Genomic DNA, 18,274 nt, shown 5'->3' with positions numbered 1-18,274 from the left:
CAATAGAAGAAATACACCTCTCCTACAAGATCATCCTCAAGATCTCATCATAGGGAGTCCAACAAAGGGGGTGATGACTCGATCTCAAAAACTTACCTCATTTATTGCTCATCACTCTTTTGTCTCTTGCTATGAGCCTACCAAGGTAGAAGAAGCTCTCAAAGATCCGGATTGGATCAATGCCATGCATGAAGAGTTGAACAACTTCACTCGCAATGAAGTTTGGAATCTTGAAGAGCGACCAAAAGGTGCAAGAGTCATTGGAACGAAGTGGGTGTTCCGCAACAAGCAAGATGATCAAGGTGTTGTTGTGAGGAACAAGGCAAGACTAGTAGCAAAGGGGTTCTCTCAAGTTGAAGGTTTAGATTTTGGAGAAACCTTTGCACCGGTTGCAAGATTAGAAGCCATCCGTATCCTTCTTGCATATGCATCACATCATGAAATGAAACTATATCAAATGGATATGAAAAGTGCATTCTTAAATGGCTTTATTAATGAACTAGTCTATGTTGATCAACCTCCCGGGTTTGAAGACCCTAGATATCCTAATCATGTTTATAGGTTGTCCAAGGCACTATATGGGCTTAAGCAAGCCCCAAGAGCTTGGTATAAGCGCCTTCGGGACTTCCTTATTGAGAAGGGCTTCACCATTGGGAAGGTCGACACCACACTATTCACCAAGAAGCTTGATGGGCATATCTTCATTTGTCAAGTATATGTTGATGATATCATCTTTGGATCATCAAATGAAGACTCATGCAAAGAATTTGGTGAATTGATGTCTAAGGAGTTCGAGATGTCAATGATTGGTGAGCTTACATTCTTTCTTGGTTTTCAAGTCAAGCAAATGAAAGAAGGCATCTTCATCTCTCAAGAGAAATACACAAAAGATCTTCTCAAGAGATTCAAGATGGATGAATGTAAGCCAATCAAGACCCCAATGCCTACCAATGGACATCTCGACCTAGATGAGGGAGGTAACTCGGTTGATCAAACTCTCTACCGTTCCATGATTGGTAGCTTGTTATATTTAACCGCATCTAGGCCCGACATCATGTTTAGTGTGTGTATGTGTGCTAGATTTCAAGCTAGTCCTAAGGAAACTCATTTAATTGCCGTAAAAAGAATCCTTAGGTATCTTAAGCACACACCAAGCATTGGCCTTTGGTATCCCAAAGGAGCTTTATTTGAATTAATTGGCTATTCCGATTCGGATTACGCCGGATGCAAAGTTGATAGAAAGAGCATATCCGGAGGGTGCCATTTGCTTGGTAGATCACTTGTGTCTTGGTCCTCCAAGAAACAAAATAGTGTGGCTTTGTCCACCGCCGAAGCGGAATACATTGCCGCGGGTGCTTGTTGTGCACAAATATTATACATGAAACAAACTTTACTAGACTATGGAGTAGCTCTAGAGAAAGTACCTCTTTTGTGCGACAATGAAAGTGCGGTAAAACTTGCAAATAATCCGGTTCAACACTCTCGCACCAAGCATATAGATATCCGCCATCACTTTCTAAGAGATCATGTAGCTAAAAATGATATATCACTAGAAGGTGTAAGATCCGAAGATCAATTAGCGGATATCTTCACTAAACCGCTAGATGAGGCTACATTTTGTAGATTGCGGAACGAGCTCAATGTACTTGATTTTAGTAACTTCACTAAAAATTGAGCTTGTGTTGTCCCTTGCATTCATTGTAATATACAACATGTTTAATTTGTGGCAATGCATATAGGGCTTGTCTAACATGGTTAAGATAACCGCCGAAAAGCGTGTGAAGAAGCTTAACCTTGGATCAAACTTGACAAGCAACTAGATTTACTTACAAGTATTACATATGCATGAATGTTGTTTTGTCGTTTTGTTCCATTTGCCCTCTTGTTGCCTATTTTCTTAAAAAGAATTATAGCCTAAGGCAAAAATATTTTGAAAAATATGAGGGTTTGAGAGAAGTCACTCACATCAGTCCCAATTGGTGTTTATTTGGATCTTATTCAAGTTGGGACTTGATTGGGAACAGGTAGCGCGAAGGAATGTTGAAGGATTGCTGTAAAAGGTGCACCGGACGCTGCACCGGACGCTGCTGTCCAGCGTCCGGTCAGTTCACAGGAGGTGAACTGCTAATGAAGGAGTGACCGGATGCTGCGTCTGTGCGTCCGGTCAGGAAGGGTTCTGCGTCCGGTCGATCGAAGGAAGGACAAGCAGTACTGACCGGACCCTACCTGCATCCGGTCATGGACCACCGGACGCGTCCGGTCGCGATTCCAGAGGATTTGGACCTCTCTGGAATCGACCGGACGCTGGGTGGTAGCGTCCGATCGCTACCACCGGAGCGTCCGGTCAGTGGATCTCGCGCGGCTTTAAGACTTTTTTCCGTTTCCTTTTCTGTCGCGTTTTGGGGGCTATTTATCCGAACCGTGTTTTTCTTCTCTTTGATCTAAGCCTGAACCGCAGCCGTGCCCTAGCCCACGCGCCACCAAGCCGCGCCGCTGCTGCCTCGCCGAGCCGCCGCAGCCTCGCTCGCCAGCCCTAGCCCGAGCAGCCGCCTCCTCGCGCCTCTCCTCGCGCTCGTGCCTCCGTGCCCCTGCCCAGCTGCGCCGCAGCCTCCTCGTGCCCTGCAGCCGAGCCCCCGCGCCAGCTCGACTCTGCAGCACCGCGCTGGCCACCTCGCGCCGAAGTTTGCCGCTCCACCGTTGCCAGGCTTGCTCGTCTTCACGCCAAGTGCTCTTGCCCTATCCTCCCATTGGTTGGTAAGGCGAGTTCTGCGTTTCAATCTTGATCTCCAATTGTGATCTAGATCAATTCTAAATGCACTGATTTCCAATTGCATTCAGGGCGTTTGACCTAACCCTAGCCCGGTTCCGAGGATCCCCCGCGTGACATCTTATCTCTTCTCGGTTCGCTGTTTGTCAGGTAGAAAGCCATTCGATTCAATTTCGCATCTACATTGCTTTCTCTGCTAGGGTTTCGTATCTATTAGACATATGGTATTTATTTGTATATCCATCTATTCTATCGTGCAGCGAGTCGGTTCCGTTGTGGTTCTATTGGCAGTTGGCAGTTAACTCGGAGCCAAGCTCGCGAGTAAGGATCGAGGCCAAGCCTCGAAAGCGGCAGTTTGACAGTTGATCTTCATCAACGACAGTTCACCATCTTGTCAGTTCAGATGGCTCGCACCAAGAATGTTGGTGGTGGCCCAGGTGATGATGATCGGAGGCCCCTGCCTCGTCAGCTAGCCGGATCCAAAGGCAAGTCAACCAAGCAGCTGACATCCAAGAAGCGCAAGTACCCCGACGCCGAGACAGCGAGAGCAGCAGCTGTTGCAGAGGCCGCAGAGCGTGCCGAGAGAGGTGGTACCCGCAGCGGAGTTGTCATTGCAGATCAGCCAGTTTCACCCGCAGTCAGAGCTGCGATTGAGGAGGTTGAGCGTCGTCATGGTAGTCCAGCTGGGACTGCCATGTTTGTAGGACGATGGGTCGCCATTGAGGAGGGTCCGTCAGCACAGCAGCAGCCTCCACCAGCAGAGCCTCAGCCAGCCCAGGAGACTCAGGAGAGTCAGGAGACCGAGCCGGCACCTCAGCTACGCCGCTCGAGTCGTACCAGTGCTGCAGTTCCACCGAGGCCAGTTACACGGCGCAAGGGTTCACACCCTCCGCCCAGACCATAGGGTCCGCCTCCAGTGGTTCACCTCGACTTGAGGGCCGCTACAGCCAGGCAGGTTCAGCAGCTGCGGTTTGTTGAGTTTGAGGTTTGGTTTCCTCCAAGGAGGGATGAGAGAGCAGCTGAGGGGTTCTACACGCCACTGCAGGAGGATTTCTACAATGCATATCTTAACAGTGGGGCAGTGTTCAGATCACAGAGGGTCTGTCAGATAGAGTCCATTGTGGCAGCAGCCGGAGAGGGCATTCGGCAATACTTGTCATATTTGCCAGGACTGTCAGATCTGATTGGACGGACAGGGATATATGTACCTTCTTGGGTCCGTCAGTTTTATGCCTCGCTCTACATCGATCCTCATCACAGATTCATTCACTTTGCTTTCAACGGCAAAGACCACAGAGTGACTAGTGGCAGAGCCAGGGAGATACTGAGACTACAGGAGCAGCCTGTAAAGATGCATGAGGTTTGCTATGGACATCAGGAGCCTCCTAGGCGTCCTCATGGAGGGCAGGTGCCCCCTACAGATCTAGTGCGGCATTGCTTCAAGGAGCCGTTCGGTGAGGGGTCGAGCAGGAACCCCAGTGACTTGACTCCTACAGCAAGGATACTAGAGGCCATCATCAGGAGGACACTGCTTCCCAGGTTGGGATACAGGGAGGGCCTGACTCGCTTACAGCTCTGGCTTCTCAATGCCATCATGCAGATGACAGTGTTTGACATCTGGGACCTCCTTCTTTCAGAGATGGAGGATACTATAGCTGAGGGATTCAAGGGTCGCAGGCAGCTTCCCTATGCTCACTGGATCACGTTCCTCATCCGCAGAGTTGTGATTGATAAGCCCCCTGGCATGATGGATGAGTATACAGGTGCCACTACAGAGTTCCCAGCTTACAACCTGTCACAGAGGATCAGACACGCCACTCCTCAGGCACCCAGTCAGCCTAGCCGTCGCCCCGACGTGCCAGAGTCTGCAGCTCAGCAGGACGAGATCATCAGAGGGATTGCAGCCACTGAGGAGGAGGAGCTAGAGGCACAGCAGGGAGTGAGTGAGTACAGTGACAGCTCTGACGACGACTACCAGCCTATACCTCAGATGCCTCCACGCAGACACGATGCAGAGGCCGGTAGCTCTAGTTCTGCTCCACCTGCTCCACAGACAGACCCCGCTCTCATTGCTATTCTTGAGCGGATGCAGCAGGATCAGACACGACAGGCACAGGAGACAGCTACAAACTTCGCACAGTTTCAGGCTCGTCAGGACGAGTTTCAGCGGCAGCAGCAGCTTCTTCAGCACCAGCAGTTACTTATGCAGCAGCAGCTCATGGGATTCATGCAGCATGTAGTGACAGCCATTGGGATCCCACTGCCACAGACTTCGCCCCAGCTTGCACAGCCACCCACCACTTTGATGACTCTAGCAGTACAGCCCATCGGGCTTCAGAGTTAGGGACAGCCTCCAGCTCAGTTTACCTCACCTCCTGTACAGGTGTCCCAGTGGTTAGCTTCACCTGGTGTAGCCCCGCAGTTCACTCCTTATCACACGGGTTTCTCACCAGAGCAGACTTCCTCGCTATTCGTGCCTGAGTCGTCAGTCTCCAGGAGTCTTGGAGCATCATTCAGCGAGTTGACTGGCATGCCTACTCCGCCTCACATGCATTCTGCCGGTCCGTCTACAGCAGCTCCAGCTATTATGACCACTCAGAGGCTCCCCTCGTCTGTCGCCTCGTCAGATCCTACGACAGACATACTTGCAGCATCACAGGCAGCACCAGCCCCAGCTCAGACCCAGACCGCTTCAGCAACACTTCCTGCTTCAGAGGGTCAGTCAGTTCAGAGCTCAGGGTCAGATGATGATGGCGCCCAGTTCCATCTTGCTCCATGTACTTCAGCGCCCGACTCGTCCGCTGCAGCCCCGCCGACCGACCCTTAGGTTTTGGTGTTTGACGCCAAAGGGGGAGAGGGTTTGAGTATGTAGACTCAGGGGGAGCGAGCTTTAGGGGGAGCTAGTTATCTAGTATTAGCTTATAATATACATTTGGAGTTTTATTTGTGTGATACACTATTACTTATGCATTCGTGTGTTTACTTTCATGCATACTATTATATATATGTGATAGTGCTATCTACGTGGTTGTGATATTTGACATGTGTGACTTCTACTTTGCTTTATCTATATGTCATATCACTTGGGTAATGCTCATTTGCTATTGCTTCCGCGTTTATATTTCGAAGCAAATGAGCTTTGTTATTTGTACTCATGCTTAATTCATATCCTTTAAGTACATTGTGTTGGCTTGGGTCATATAAGCTTGACTAACTCTTTTTGTTCTTATTGACAAAAGCTTATATGAACCAAGCCCGTCAAAAACCTCACTCCATAACATACTCGAGGTGGTATTGTCATCAATCACCAAAAAGGGGGAGATTGAAAGCATCTAGGCCCCTAGTTGGATTTCGGTGATTAATATCAATACAAGTTTACTATGACTAACGTGTGTTTTGCAGAGGCAATTAAGTTAGGTCATGGTAATGGAGATCGATTGGGCAATCGAGGTTGTCATGCCCCTACGATGGAAATCGTTTCGGTTTTCAAAGGATGGACGACAAGGTTAAGGATGACTAGTTCTAAGTGTCGATTGGAGTTGGAGAGACACTTAGAGTAGTTTAGGACTTTGTTTTTCCTTTGGCCGTACTATGAAGGGGGGTATGAACGGGTAGCTTGACCTAGTTGAGTCTAGTGAGTTAGGTGTGGTGCACACTTGTTAAAACTAGCTCTAGGTAGCTCCTATGAATGCCTAAGATCCTTTGGAGCAAACTTCATTCACATATGTTCGAAAGTTGGAAGTGAATGGAGGGTCAAACACTGACCGGACGCTGGCTCCGGTGTGACCGGACGCTGGCCGCAGGGTCCGGTCAGTTCGTTTGACTGAGGTGGTTAAGTCTGTTGTGACCGGACGCTGGAAGGTCTTGTGACCGGACGCTGAGGGCTAGCGTCCGGTCGACTCCAGTAAGGGTCCAGACTTGGAAAAGAGTGACCGGACGCGTCCGGTCAGTGCTGACCGGACCCTGAGGGTACAGCGTCCGGTCGAGTCCAGTAAGGTTCCAGTAAGGGTTTTATGCGACCGGACGCGTCCGGTCAGTGCTGACCGGACCCTGCCAGCGTCCGGTCGACTCGTTACTACTGGTTCGCGGGTTGAACTGACCGGAGTGTCCGGTCATCACGACCGGTGCATCCGGTCATCCCGCAGAAGCTCATAACGGTTCGTTTTTCAGGCTGGCTTATAAATAGAAGCTCCACTCGTGAGTGGAGCATCCTTTGCTCATTCCAACAGCTGAGAAACACGTTTGTGAGTGCCAAGAAGAGCAAGATCCTAGTGAGGTGTTTGTGATTTGAGAATCCAAGAGAGTAGCCTCACTAGCAAATCAAGAGTAGCAAAGTGTGCATCCATCTTCTCATTAGGCTTCGCGTGGTCAAGTGAGAGTTCGTGCTTGTTACTCTTGGTGATCGCCATCACCTAGACGGCTTGGTGGTGATTGGGAGTTTGGTGTTCACTCGGCGGAGCTTGTGGGTGACCCAACTCAAGTTGTGAGCGGCTTTGGGTGATTCGCCGCGACGGAGTGTCAAAGAATCAACCCGTAGAGAGCACTTGATCCTTGCGCGGATCAAGGGGGAGCTACACCCTTGCGCGGGTGCTCCAACGAGGACTAGTGGGGAGTGGCGACTCTTCGATACCTCGGCAAAACATCGCCGCGTTCCTTTCCCTCTCTATTTACTTTGAGCACTTACTTTGAGTATTTACTTTGAGCAATTCAATACTTGTTTTACATCCATAGAATTGCTTGCTAAGAGTAAGGTTGGAACATAGGTTGTGAGTTCGTTGTGCATTAGTTTGATAGAAACACTTTTCTAGGCACAAGGGGTTAATTGGGCTATCCGTAGGATTTGTTTATTGCAAGAGAATTTCGAATTAGCCCAATTCACCCCCCCCTCTTGGGCATCTTGATCCTTTCACTACCCATTGTCGAGACCCGTCAGTACTTGTGGTGCTTTAGATTTGCCCTCCACTCCACGACTTGGACTTGCAACCAAGCAAATCCAGACCTCATCACCGGTTAACCGATCCATTTTCACTGGCAAACTAGTACTAATTAAATTAAAATAAAATAGTGGTGCAAAAAGCAAATACAGACGCGTTTGACTGACCACACACGATCAGAGCAACAACATGAAACGAGATGCAAAAGTGACCACACACGACACGATCCCGTGCAGGTATATATACACAAGAGTTAAATGCACCAGCGGTCCTCGAACTTATAAGGGTGTGCCACGTATATCCACGAACTCGGAAAATGCACTTTTGGGTTCTTTAACTTATCAAGTGTTGCACTGCAGGTCCATATAATACACATAGACATTTCTAGCCGACATGACAAGACAACGTGGCATGTGTTTTTACATTTAACCCCTCTAATTCTCTCTTCTTCTCACGTCGTAGCCCATGACCAGCACGGCATGGTTCAAAGACGTCCCGCAGGCCTAGTGAAGACACCGGGCGCTACTGTGGCGTGCAAGCAAAGCTCGGCCTCAACAAGTTCTTCGACTTGACTGTGGACGAGTTCACCGGCATGTACACCGGCACCTTGCCCGAAGCCGACGACCAGCAGGACGTCGCCGGTAGCCTCGCCAATGGCAGGACGTCTAGGTCCAACAAGCAGCCGCCTGTCCCGCCAGGGGCGTGCTCTCCGCATGTGTGAATGAGTCATTCAAAGACGCGTTCGAATACACCATCAACCAGGTGTTAATCGTAGACCAGTGTGGCAAGGCTCCGAACTACCCTGTCTACGTTGCCAGGCTGGAGTCATGCAGATTCGCACGCGTGTATCCATGCATCAAGCACTGCGCTGTTCTTCGTGATTGTGCATGCACTTGCACTGCCGGTGGTGAAGATCGACGACAAGTACCAGGGCAAGTGGGCAACTGGGCTGACAAGGCCACGCTGATGATGGAGCACTCTCTACTCGAGTGCTCCTACTCCTGGACAGTGCGTGCAGCTGGCATAGCATGGCCTGATCGATGGAGGCATGGAGCTCAGCAGGTTCGTGTTGTCTGACACTGTCCTTGCAGACACCGTAGCGAGCGGCAGCGCCGAAGGCGTCCACACCATAGAGGCGCTAGATCGCTAAGACGACGAAAGTCGTGGCCATGCCGAGCGTACAGGTGAAGCGTCGCTCGACGAGCACCTGCACAACCAACGAGTGCGCGTGCAGCCACGAGACCAGCGTCGGCACATAGGACGCCGTCGAGCGTGGCTAGCGCCTTCTCGCTCGTGGCCCAGTCAGCTTCGACGAGGACCTCCAAGAGGACTGGCATCGCGCGCGGAACTCAGCTCCACGAATGTTGACAAGCATGTCGCACATGCCCAAGGTCCTAAGATGTGTGTCCATCGACTGATGACGCAAGCTCGCCAAGCATGACAGCACGCTTTCCTACCGCTGGAAGCTCGCCGTGGGACTAGGACATGACCGAGAGATGCAAGCGGGGTGGGCCGCGGACAGCCCGTACCACGCCGTGCTGGCTGCCAATATTTTTTGCGGGTTGTGCGCTGACGAAGTCGCCCTGATGATGGAGCAGGGGGTGTTCAGGCAGCCGGTGTCCGTCCGCATCAACGCCGGCAGCAGCGCCGTCCAAGGTTCAAGGGCCTGCGGACGTCTCTGAACCACGCCGTGTTGGTCATGGGCTACGATGTGAGAAGAGAGAATTAAAGGGGTTAAATGTCAAAACACATACCACGCTGTCATGTCACGTCAGCTAGAAGTGTCTACGTGTATTATATGGGCCTGCGGTGCACCACTTGACAGGTTTAAGGACCCAAAAGTGCATTTTCCGATTTTGTGGACCTAAGTGACACACCCTTACAAGTTCAAGGGTCGCTGGTACATTTAACTCTAATAACAAAGCCGGACACCAGCACATTTATTACTATGCTAATTGTCCACGATCCATCGCCCGATGGTCAATTCACCACATCAAGCGCCACTCTGGGCTATAGTGTTCAACATCACTGCAGCTTCATCAGTCTCGTCGAAGGATTGATCCAAGCCATCCATGTACATCTTAGCCTGGAGAAAAGGCTGTTATCAGCAAACAACCTCAAGGAAACCAAAGTTCTTTATGTACTAGTGTCCTTTTAGGAAATCAAATAGGCTTCTAGCTAGGACGTACCGCCTCACAAACTTGATCATACTTCCCATAAATTTCCTCTATTTTCTTCCTTCCAGCTTCAGCAACAGAATCGGCTTGAGAGCATAATTCAGAACCCTGATTGGCAGACAGTATGTCGGAAAATGTGAAAGAGGTACGCACAATAAAGAAAAAAGATGACAACAGCCTACAAGGCTTTCGAAATGTAGTGGATGCATAGCCTATGTTTTCCCTTCTAGATTTATAGAGCCACAGCTACTAATCAGGCTCGAAGGTATCAATCAAATTCAAGGTAACATGCAAAGCAATAGACGGGATGTGGCAACTCATGCAGTGCAATTTCGAAAGGATTCTTTTCAACAGCAGAACATCCAGGATAAGAACATCACCTTGTCAATCTTTTCCTTTATTTTTCTTTGTTTCTCCTCAAGGCACTTGTGCTCCGATTCAACTTCAGATTTCAATGCAGTCATCTTCCGATTGTTCTCTTCAACTCTTTGATCCCTTTCTTTCTCCTTTGCTTTCAGTTTGGCCTCGTTCTCGAGTACTAATTGCAAGATGTTCATGCACAGTAATGCGATGATAACATCTGAACTAAGAACTGACTTGATAATACTTGAGCAACGCTAAAAATATACTAACCTTTCATTTCCCATTCAGCAGCTTTATTGCGAAGTGCCTTTATCTCCAAATTTTGATCATTGATCTTCTCTTTGTGTGCTTTAACATCCTTCTCAGAAGCTTTAGCAGCAGCGCTCTAGCATGAATAATATATTTGTACAATCATTGTTATACCAATTTGACTCAAGGGTGCAATCAGCCAAAGGAAAAAAACTTGCATGAAGGAAAGCTTGCCGCTATTCATACTTTTTCAAGCACAGCAGAAATTTTAGAGAGATGCTTCGCTAGTTTCTCAGAAACCTGCAAAATAAAGATGCTTATCATGCAACTACATAAATGGAGTATAGAGGAATAAGAAAGGTCAAGCCTCACAAGAAACAACAATAAATGTCAAATGGTTCTTGTGATTTGATGATTTGAGCAATTGCCCCATCAGCTGTAGTAAGAAAAGAATGATCCGAGGCTGTGGGGAGAACTAAATGGGAACTCAAGATTACCAGAAAGAAAATACTGTTTGTGATCACATGATCTGTATTGTTTACAACAAATTTATAGCAACAAGTATGAAATTGTTGCGCCAATCAGCATCAGGAAGAGCGCATCATAAAGAGTACCTTAGTATACATCTCAAGAGTATTGGTTTTCTCTTGGACTTTCTGCATTGCCATCTTCTCTAAGTTCTTTAACTCATCACGGACTGCTTTCTTCTCCTCAAGGTTCCTCTTTGATATAGAAAATAAAATCCATAGTTATTATGGAAGCTAGCACAAGATGATGATTATCTGATTGAAGCTCATAATTCTGATCGAAGCAATTTGACAATGTAAGCACATAAAAAATATACTAATAGCACATAAAGAAGCAAGCACTAATGATTCTGGGGAAAATGGGCACTTTTTTAAAAAGAACGCAATCTTAGATAGAGCACCCAGTGACAATTGCAATGATATGTTGACTTGTTGAGTGAATAATTCATTCATAGTTATGCTGAACTGTGAAGAGATAAAGTCATTCCGACAGTTGAAAGGATGACAGCATACTTGCTACTCCTAGTTGCATTGAGTAAGACAGTTAGGAAAACTATGGCTTGCTGTTCTACCATGGAAAGTAATTCTAGAACCTACAGAGTTGCTTGTGTGAATGGCTTTCGGTTTTTGTAGCTTAGGCATTCCAACACATTCAATTCCTGATGAACTTTATGCCTGTAGCAGTTTAAAACAAACAACATACAGCCTACCTGGAGCTTTTCAGGGGAATGAACAATTTTGGCTGATAGCTTTTCCTTTTCTTGCATAACCTTCACCAACTCAAAATCAGCCTGGTTGATCTGCCAGGAAAAAAGAATACAAGCAGCGAATGTAATATTATGATGTATTGCTTTGAATAGAGTAAAAAAAATCCAGTTTAACTTAACAAGAGCAGTTCTGCTGGTCAATGTCCATATATACAAAGCAAAGCCGATGCTAATAACAATTACTAGTTAGGAAGAAAAAAATGTCAGCATTCAGTGGCTGATTAAATAACTAAATGTCTTCCAGTTATGCTAAAAGATCACTTTCTTAAACAAGCATACTTCCAATGCTTGAAGACTGATTTGGCCTGGAGCACCTATAACATACAGAAGGTGGCAGTCTATGGAGCTTTGGCTCCTCGGAGTAAAAAAGCCAGAGTAAGAGGGGTGTCTCATGTCTGGCCTAACAACTCTAGCTTCTCCACTTTTAAGTCTAATGAGATTTTCAACGTATGTCTAACCAAAACCAGTGGCAAGTTACATGATCTGTTGACGCGAATCAGGTGAAATATTTCAACTGACTGAACCAATGAACCTACCAAAAGGCAGCTCACTATCACCTACGGCATCATCCAGACTCCATGTAATCCAAAACTACCTGTGCTAGCTTCAACCAAGAAGCCTGGAGCTGAATATAGGCAAACAAAACCTACTGACTTCAATACAATTTGTTATCTTGTTGGCATTGAACAGAATTCTTGAGCATACGACTTTTCAACTAATTTCAATGTTAGCTCATACTACTTCCAAATTCCAATAGTGTACATGCTGTAGGCACATTCTCAAATATACAAAGTTCGGCTAGGCGGCGACTACTCGGCGACTACGCGCGCCTAGTCGCTGGGCGAAGCCCGTCGCCGCGACTAGGGGCATAGTCGCGCATCGCGGCGCTAGGTGGAGCCATCCGCACGCCGTCGCGACCACTGCCCAGCCGCAGCCGTCGGGCGCAGCCGCGCGTGCGCCAGCCTCAGCCATCGGGCGGCCGCGCGTGCGCGTGTGCCCGCTCCGGCTGGCCGCGGCCTCCGGTGGACGCCGCACCTCCCCTGGCTGCCGCCTGCTGCCCCTCCCCACGCCGGGCGCGGCCCTCTGGTTGAAGCCGCCCCTGCTCTGCTTCACTCGGGGAACCAGGCGTGGCCCTCTGCTCTGCCTCGCCGCCCCTGCTCAGCTTCGCTCGGGGAACCAGGCGCGGCCCTCTGCTCTGCTCGCCGCCCCCTGCTCTGCTTCACTCGGGGAACCAGGCGCGGCCCTCTGCTCTGCTCTGCTTTCTCTTGGAGCAGAGGAGAGCTCCGTTGCCAAAACGCCTAGGCAAACGCCTAGGACCGAGTACTCCCGACTAGGCGCTAGGCAATGGGTCAGCGCCTAGATTCCGCCTAGCGCCTAGCTGAACTTTGCAAATATAACATGCTTGATACATGCATGGGAAACGTGCTCTTTTCATATGCTGGTAGCATAACATGGTGGACACTTGAGCAACAACCAGATTATACATACGTCTTAGTTTTCATGGATAACAATATATTGACAGAAGGTATCAGCAATACGCCAAATAAGAAATCTACTCGGTGTTGTAGCTTAAGGCAGCAAGGTGGTAGTGCCAAGATTATTGACAGCAGCCATAATATGCAGGAGGTTCAAAGTTGACATATGTAAACAAAAGCCCACATTGTAAACCTCTGTTTTGCATGGATCACACAGAACACAAGAATAAAAACATATCAAGGAAAAGCTCCAAGTACCATTCTATTCAAAAGGAAGGAAAAATGCAACACAAGACAGGAATCAGCACCTTCCTCAGTGTCTCCTCTCTCTTTTCGTCCAAGGCTTTTGATGCAACGCGCAGCGACAGCTGCTCTCTGTTGTAATCATGAAGCCTCTGCTTGAGGGCATTGACCTCCTTCTCGAGCTGCTGGACCATGGGTGCCTCCACCTGCTCCTTAAGCAGATGGTCCTCTTTCGCCTTGCTAAGCTGTATAAGGTGGAAAATGGAAGGGAACAAAACGCCGAAAAGAAAACACACACAGGGAGAGAAAACCTAAGTATTTCCCCGGACAGAAGGCAGAAAAATGTAAAGGAGGAGGATGGGAACGCGACCTCGTCGATCTTAGCCCTGAGCTCCCTCTGCCGTTTGTCAAGCGCTCCGTACTCTTGGACGATGGGCTCGAGCAAGGCGAGCTTCTCCCGCCTGAAGAGGAGGAAGTTGATGAGGGCGCTGAGGATGAGGACGACACAGGGGCCGTCGGCGCGGAGGAGGTCGCGGAGATTGAGGTCTCGGAACTGGATGGACTGGAGGAAGGCGTTGGCCCTCTTGTAGATCCGCGACAACCGTAGGGCGCGCATGTGGTGCTCCGGGTTGTCGAGCACCTGCAGCGCCTGGACTGTAGCTGCTCGTCGGGCTCGTCGCTGCAACAAGCAAAATGCCCCCCAAAGCAAGCAAACGCAGAGATGAGGCCGGATCCAGGTGAGACGGGACAGCTCGGGGCGAGGGGAGCGGCGGGGGCGTACCCGACGAAGTTGAGGATGAAGAGATAGAGGACCTCGGCGACGAAGCCGGGCTGAGGGTGGACGATGTCCTCGGCGCAGAGGCTAGTGCTGGGCGCGATGCCGTAGCTGTGCAGCGCCGCCTCGATCTCCGCCGGCTCGAACAGCGGGAAGGAGTAGGAGCTCGCCATCCCCTCCGCTGCGGGCACCACCGGCGAATCGAATCGAAATCGGATGGGTGGGGTGGGATGCGATTTCGGCGGGTTTACCCCTTTCCACTCCGGCAGGCGGCGGCGTTGGGGTTTTCGTCTTCCCGCCCCGTTCTGCGCTGGAGAAATGCAGCGTCTGTGGCTGAGAAACTGAGCCCACCCACCATTGATTTTGAATTCGTGGGGAGCGGAGCCTTCTGCTCAAAAGGCTGCTGCCGTACTTTGGTGTCTCGCGCTGCCAGGCCCAATAATAGAATGGAGCCCAGCGGCCCAGCCCAACACAGGGCTATTGCGGGGATCCCATGGACTAATATAATATAATTCATAGAAAAAAGGGATCTTTAAGCAAAATTCACACCCTTATCCTATTGATGGAGGGACGGCTATTGCGGATGGTGTTGCTCGGCCGCTTGGCCATTGGTAACGCCGCCAGCCTGAGGCCATGCTGGGGGGCCGGGTACTGCGGTCTGCTTGGCGCGCGAGCGCCACCGCTGCCGGACGTGCAGGCTCCGCCGGCCTTGCGTGATGATGCGTGGGAGCCGCCGTTGGTCGAGTGCGTTGCCGCCACACTGAGGGAGGAGGACGACGGGCGGAGAGCGAGGTGGAGGGGCCGTGGAAGCGGCATCTGAGAAGGGAGACGCCGGTGCGGTGGTGCCGAGCGGAAGCGGAGGTCTCCCCAGCGCACTGACACATGGGCCCCTGCACGAGTGAGTTGCATCACCCAGCTTATCCTTTCCCGGCCTCCCTCAGTCCCGCTCTGCCGCAGCTGCGGGAAATGGTCTCGCTCCACGCCAAGCAACCCACGCCTCGTCTCCTCCCCGCGCCACCGAGCCATGCCCGTCCGCCCCCGGCAGCGGCGGCGGCCATTGTACGCCACTCTGCGCCGCCGCCTGACGTCGTCCTCGACTGCAAACGGTTGGACGGGCTGATGAAGTCCGGGAGGCTAGGGGACGCCCTGGACCTGTTCGACCGGATGCCTCGCAAGAACGTCGTCGCGTGGACCACGGCCATCTCCGGGTGCACGCGGAACGGGCGGCCCGAGGCGGGCGCCGCCATGTTCGCGGACATGCTGGAGTCCAGCGTCGCGCCCAACGACTTCGCGTGCAACGCGGCGCTGGCGGCGTGCGCGGCCGCGGGCGCCGGCGCTCTCGGCCTCGGCGCGCAGGTGCACTCGCTCTCCGTGCGGGCGGGCTTCGCCGCCGACGCATGGATCGGGAGCTGCCTCATCGAGCTCTACTCCAGGTGTGGCTCCCTGCGGGCGGCCGAAGAGGTGTTTCGCTGGATGGAGGCGCCGGACGTCGTGGGGTACACTTCGCTCGTCTCGGCGCTCTGCAGGAACGGAGAGCTCGAACGGGCCGTGGAGGTGCTCTGTCAGATGATGAGGCAGGGGTTGCAGCCGAACGAACACACGATGACGAGCATGCTGGTGGAGTGCCCTCGTGTGATTGGCGGGCAGATACATGGATATATGCTCAAGGTAATGGGTTCACAGAGCGTCTATGCATCGACTGCACTGATTGACTTCTATTCGAGGCACGGTGAGTTTGACATGGCGAAGACAGTGTTTGAAAATCTCGACTCCAAGAACGTGGTGTCGTGGTGCTCCATGATGCAGCTGTGCATTAGGGATGGAAGGTTGGAAGATGCACTGCGAGTGTTCAGCGAGATGATTTCAGAGGGCGTTGAACCAAATGAATTTGCATTTTCAATTGCTCTCGGGGCTTGTGGGTCTGTTTGTCTGGGGCGTCAAATTCACTGCTCGGCCATCAAGCGCAACCTAATGACTGACATCCGAGTATCAAATGCTCTACTCTCTATGTATGGTAGGAGTGGTTTTGTTTCAGAAGTCGAGGCTGTGCTTGGCAAGATTGAAAATCCTGATCTTGTTAGCTGGACAGCTGCCATTTCTGCGAACTTCCAGAATGGTTTCAGTGAGAAGGCCGTAGCATTGCTTCTTCAGATGCATTCGGAAGGTTTTACTCCGAATGACTATGCCTTCTCTAGTGGTCTGAGTTCTTGTGCAGACCTGGCATTGCTGGATCAAGGAAGGCATCTTCATTGCCTGGCATTGAAACTGGGGTGTGACTTCAAAGTTTGTACTGGGAATGCACTAATTAACATGTATTCCAAGTGTGGTCAAATTGGATCTGCAAGGCTTGCATTTGATGTCATGAATCTTCATGATGTCATGTCTTGGAACTCACTGATTCATGGTCTCGCACAGCATGGAGACGCAAACTTGGTAATGGAGGCATTCAGTGAGATGTGTTCACGTGGTTGGCAGCCAGACGATTCAACATTTCTGGCAGTCCTGGTAGGGTGCAATCATGCAGGCCTGGTAAAGGAAGGGGAGACATTCTTCAGACTAATGACTCATCAATATGGCCTCACACCGACCCCTTCTCACTATGCGTGCATGATCGACATGCTGGGTCGAAATGGCAGATTCGATGAAGCGCTACGCATGATGGAGAATATGCCATTTGAGCCTGATGTTTTGATCTGGAAGACACTGTTAGCATCGTGCAAGCTGCACAGGAATCTTGACATTGGGAAGCTCGCAGCAGACAAGCTGATGGAGCTTTCAGAAAGAGACTCCGCGAGCTACGTGCTGATGTCAAACCTGTACGCGATGCACGAAGAATGGCAGGATGCCGAGAGGGTGCGTCGGAGGATGGATGAAATTGGGGTGAAGAAGGATGCCGGTTGGAGCTGGATCGAGGTCAAGGACGAGGTCAGCACCTTTGTTGCAAGAGACACGTCTCATCCAGACTCCGCATCCATCTATCAGATGCTTGCAGAGCTCGTTGTTGTGATGCGAGATACAGAGTTAGATGTCAAAGATGAGCATATCACTTGCAGACTTTACATGTATAGTGGCACATAGTGTATGCCAAGGTAAAATTGTTACTTTATTCTGTACAAGTTTTGTTTTGTTTTTTTTTAACATTTGATCTTATAACACGATATTGCAGTTACATGATTGGAATGACTTTATTGTACAGCTAGTTTTTTACTTTATTTTATTCTGGTAAAAAAATCATACAAGTCAGATGCGGAATTTAAAATATATAGGAACGAAGAAAAAATAAATTCTGTTTGTGAGGCCGCAAGGGGAGACAGACATGGCTCCGGCTCTCACCTTACAGTTAAGTCCGTTATAGGCAACAAGATGCGCTTTAGGTCGCAGTAGTCGGTAGAAACTGTTTACATACAAGTCGATGGAACAAAGAAATAAACCTAGCTCAACCAGTTGGAGTGAGAGGTGTGGTCGTGTATCTCAACCACTCATCGAGTTTTTTCTTAAGTGCACAGCAGACTGCAATATTACACTCTCTAAATTCTAAATTATAAGTAAGTTTAAGCTTAGATATACACTATCTCTACATACATAGTAAACATTATAAATATAAAAAAGATAAAACAATTTTTATAATTTGGAACAGAGGGACCGGTGCAAGTGGTAGAGTCTTACCGCCTGTGACTGGAAGGTCCTGCGCTTGAGTCACGGTCTCCTCGTATTACACAGGCGAGAGTAAGGCTTGCCACTGATACCATTCCTCAGATCTCGCACAGAGCGGGAGCTCTCTGCACTGTGTACGTTTTTTTTAACAGAGGGACCGGAGTAGCTTCCAAGCCAAGATCAAGAGTTTGATGTGTGGTCACTACTTTCGCACTCGCTCAATTATTATTGTCGGCTTCTCGCGGTGTATGGTTGTGACGGCTTCTCGCGGTGTATGGTTGTGACGAAGAGAGGGAAGCAACGCAGAGCCTGGTTTCCGGGTGTTGCTGCTGTTTCTCCCATT

At 49.9% G+C, this 18,274-nt stretch overlaps 1 protein-coding gene and 1 pseudogene across 1 annotated transcript; one reads left to right on the top strand and one right to left on the bottom strand.

Moving 5' to 3' along the window:
* Window positions 1-9,555: 9,555 nt before the first annotated feature.
* Window positions 9,556-14,695, bottom strand: LOC136537600 (kinetochore protein NUF2 homolog; annotated as a pseudogene).
* A 159-nt stretch (window positions 14,696-14,854) lies between these two features.
* LOC136537599 (putative pentatricopeptide repeat-containing protein At3g01580) lies at window positions 14,855-17,410 on the top strand. Its single transcript, XM_066529535.1, has one exon. The coding sequence runs from the start codon at window positions 15,160-15,162 to the stop codon at window positions 17,353-17,355; it is 2,196 nt and encodes a 731-aa protein (XP_066385632.1). The 5' UTR covers window positions 14,855-15,159; the 3' UTR covers window positions 17,356-17,410.
* Window positions 17,411-18,274: the final 864 nt, after the last annotated feature.

Source organism: Miscanthus floridulus, chromosome 2 (assembly GCF_019320115.1).
Source record: "Miscanthus floridulus cultivar M001 chromosome 2, ASM1932011v1, whole genome shotgun sequence".
Taxonomy (NCBI): domain Eukaryota; kingdom Viridiplantae; phylum Streptophyta; class Magnoliopsida; order Poales; family Poaceae; genus Miscanthus; species Miscanthus floridulus.
Note: the sequence above shows the minus strand (reverse complement) of the source record. Positions and strands in the feature narration are given on the sequence as shown.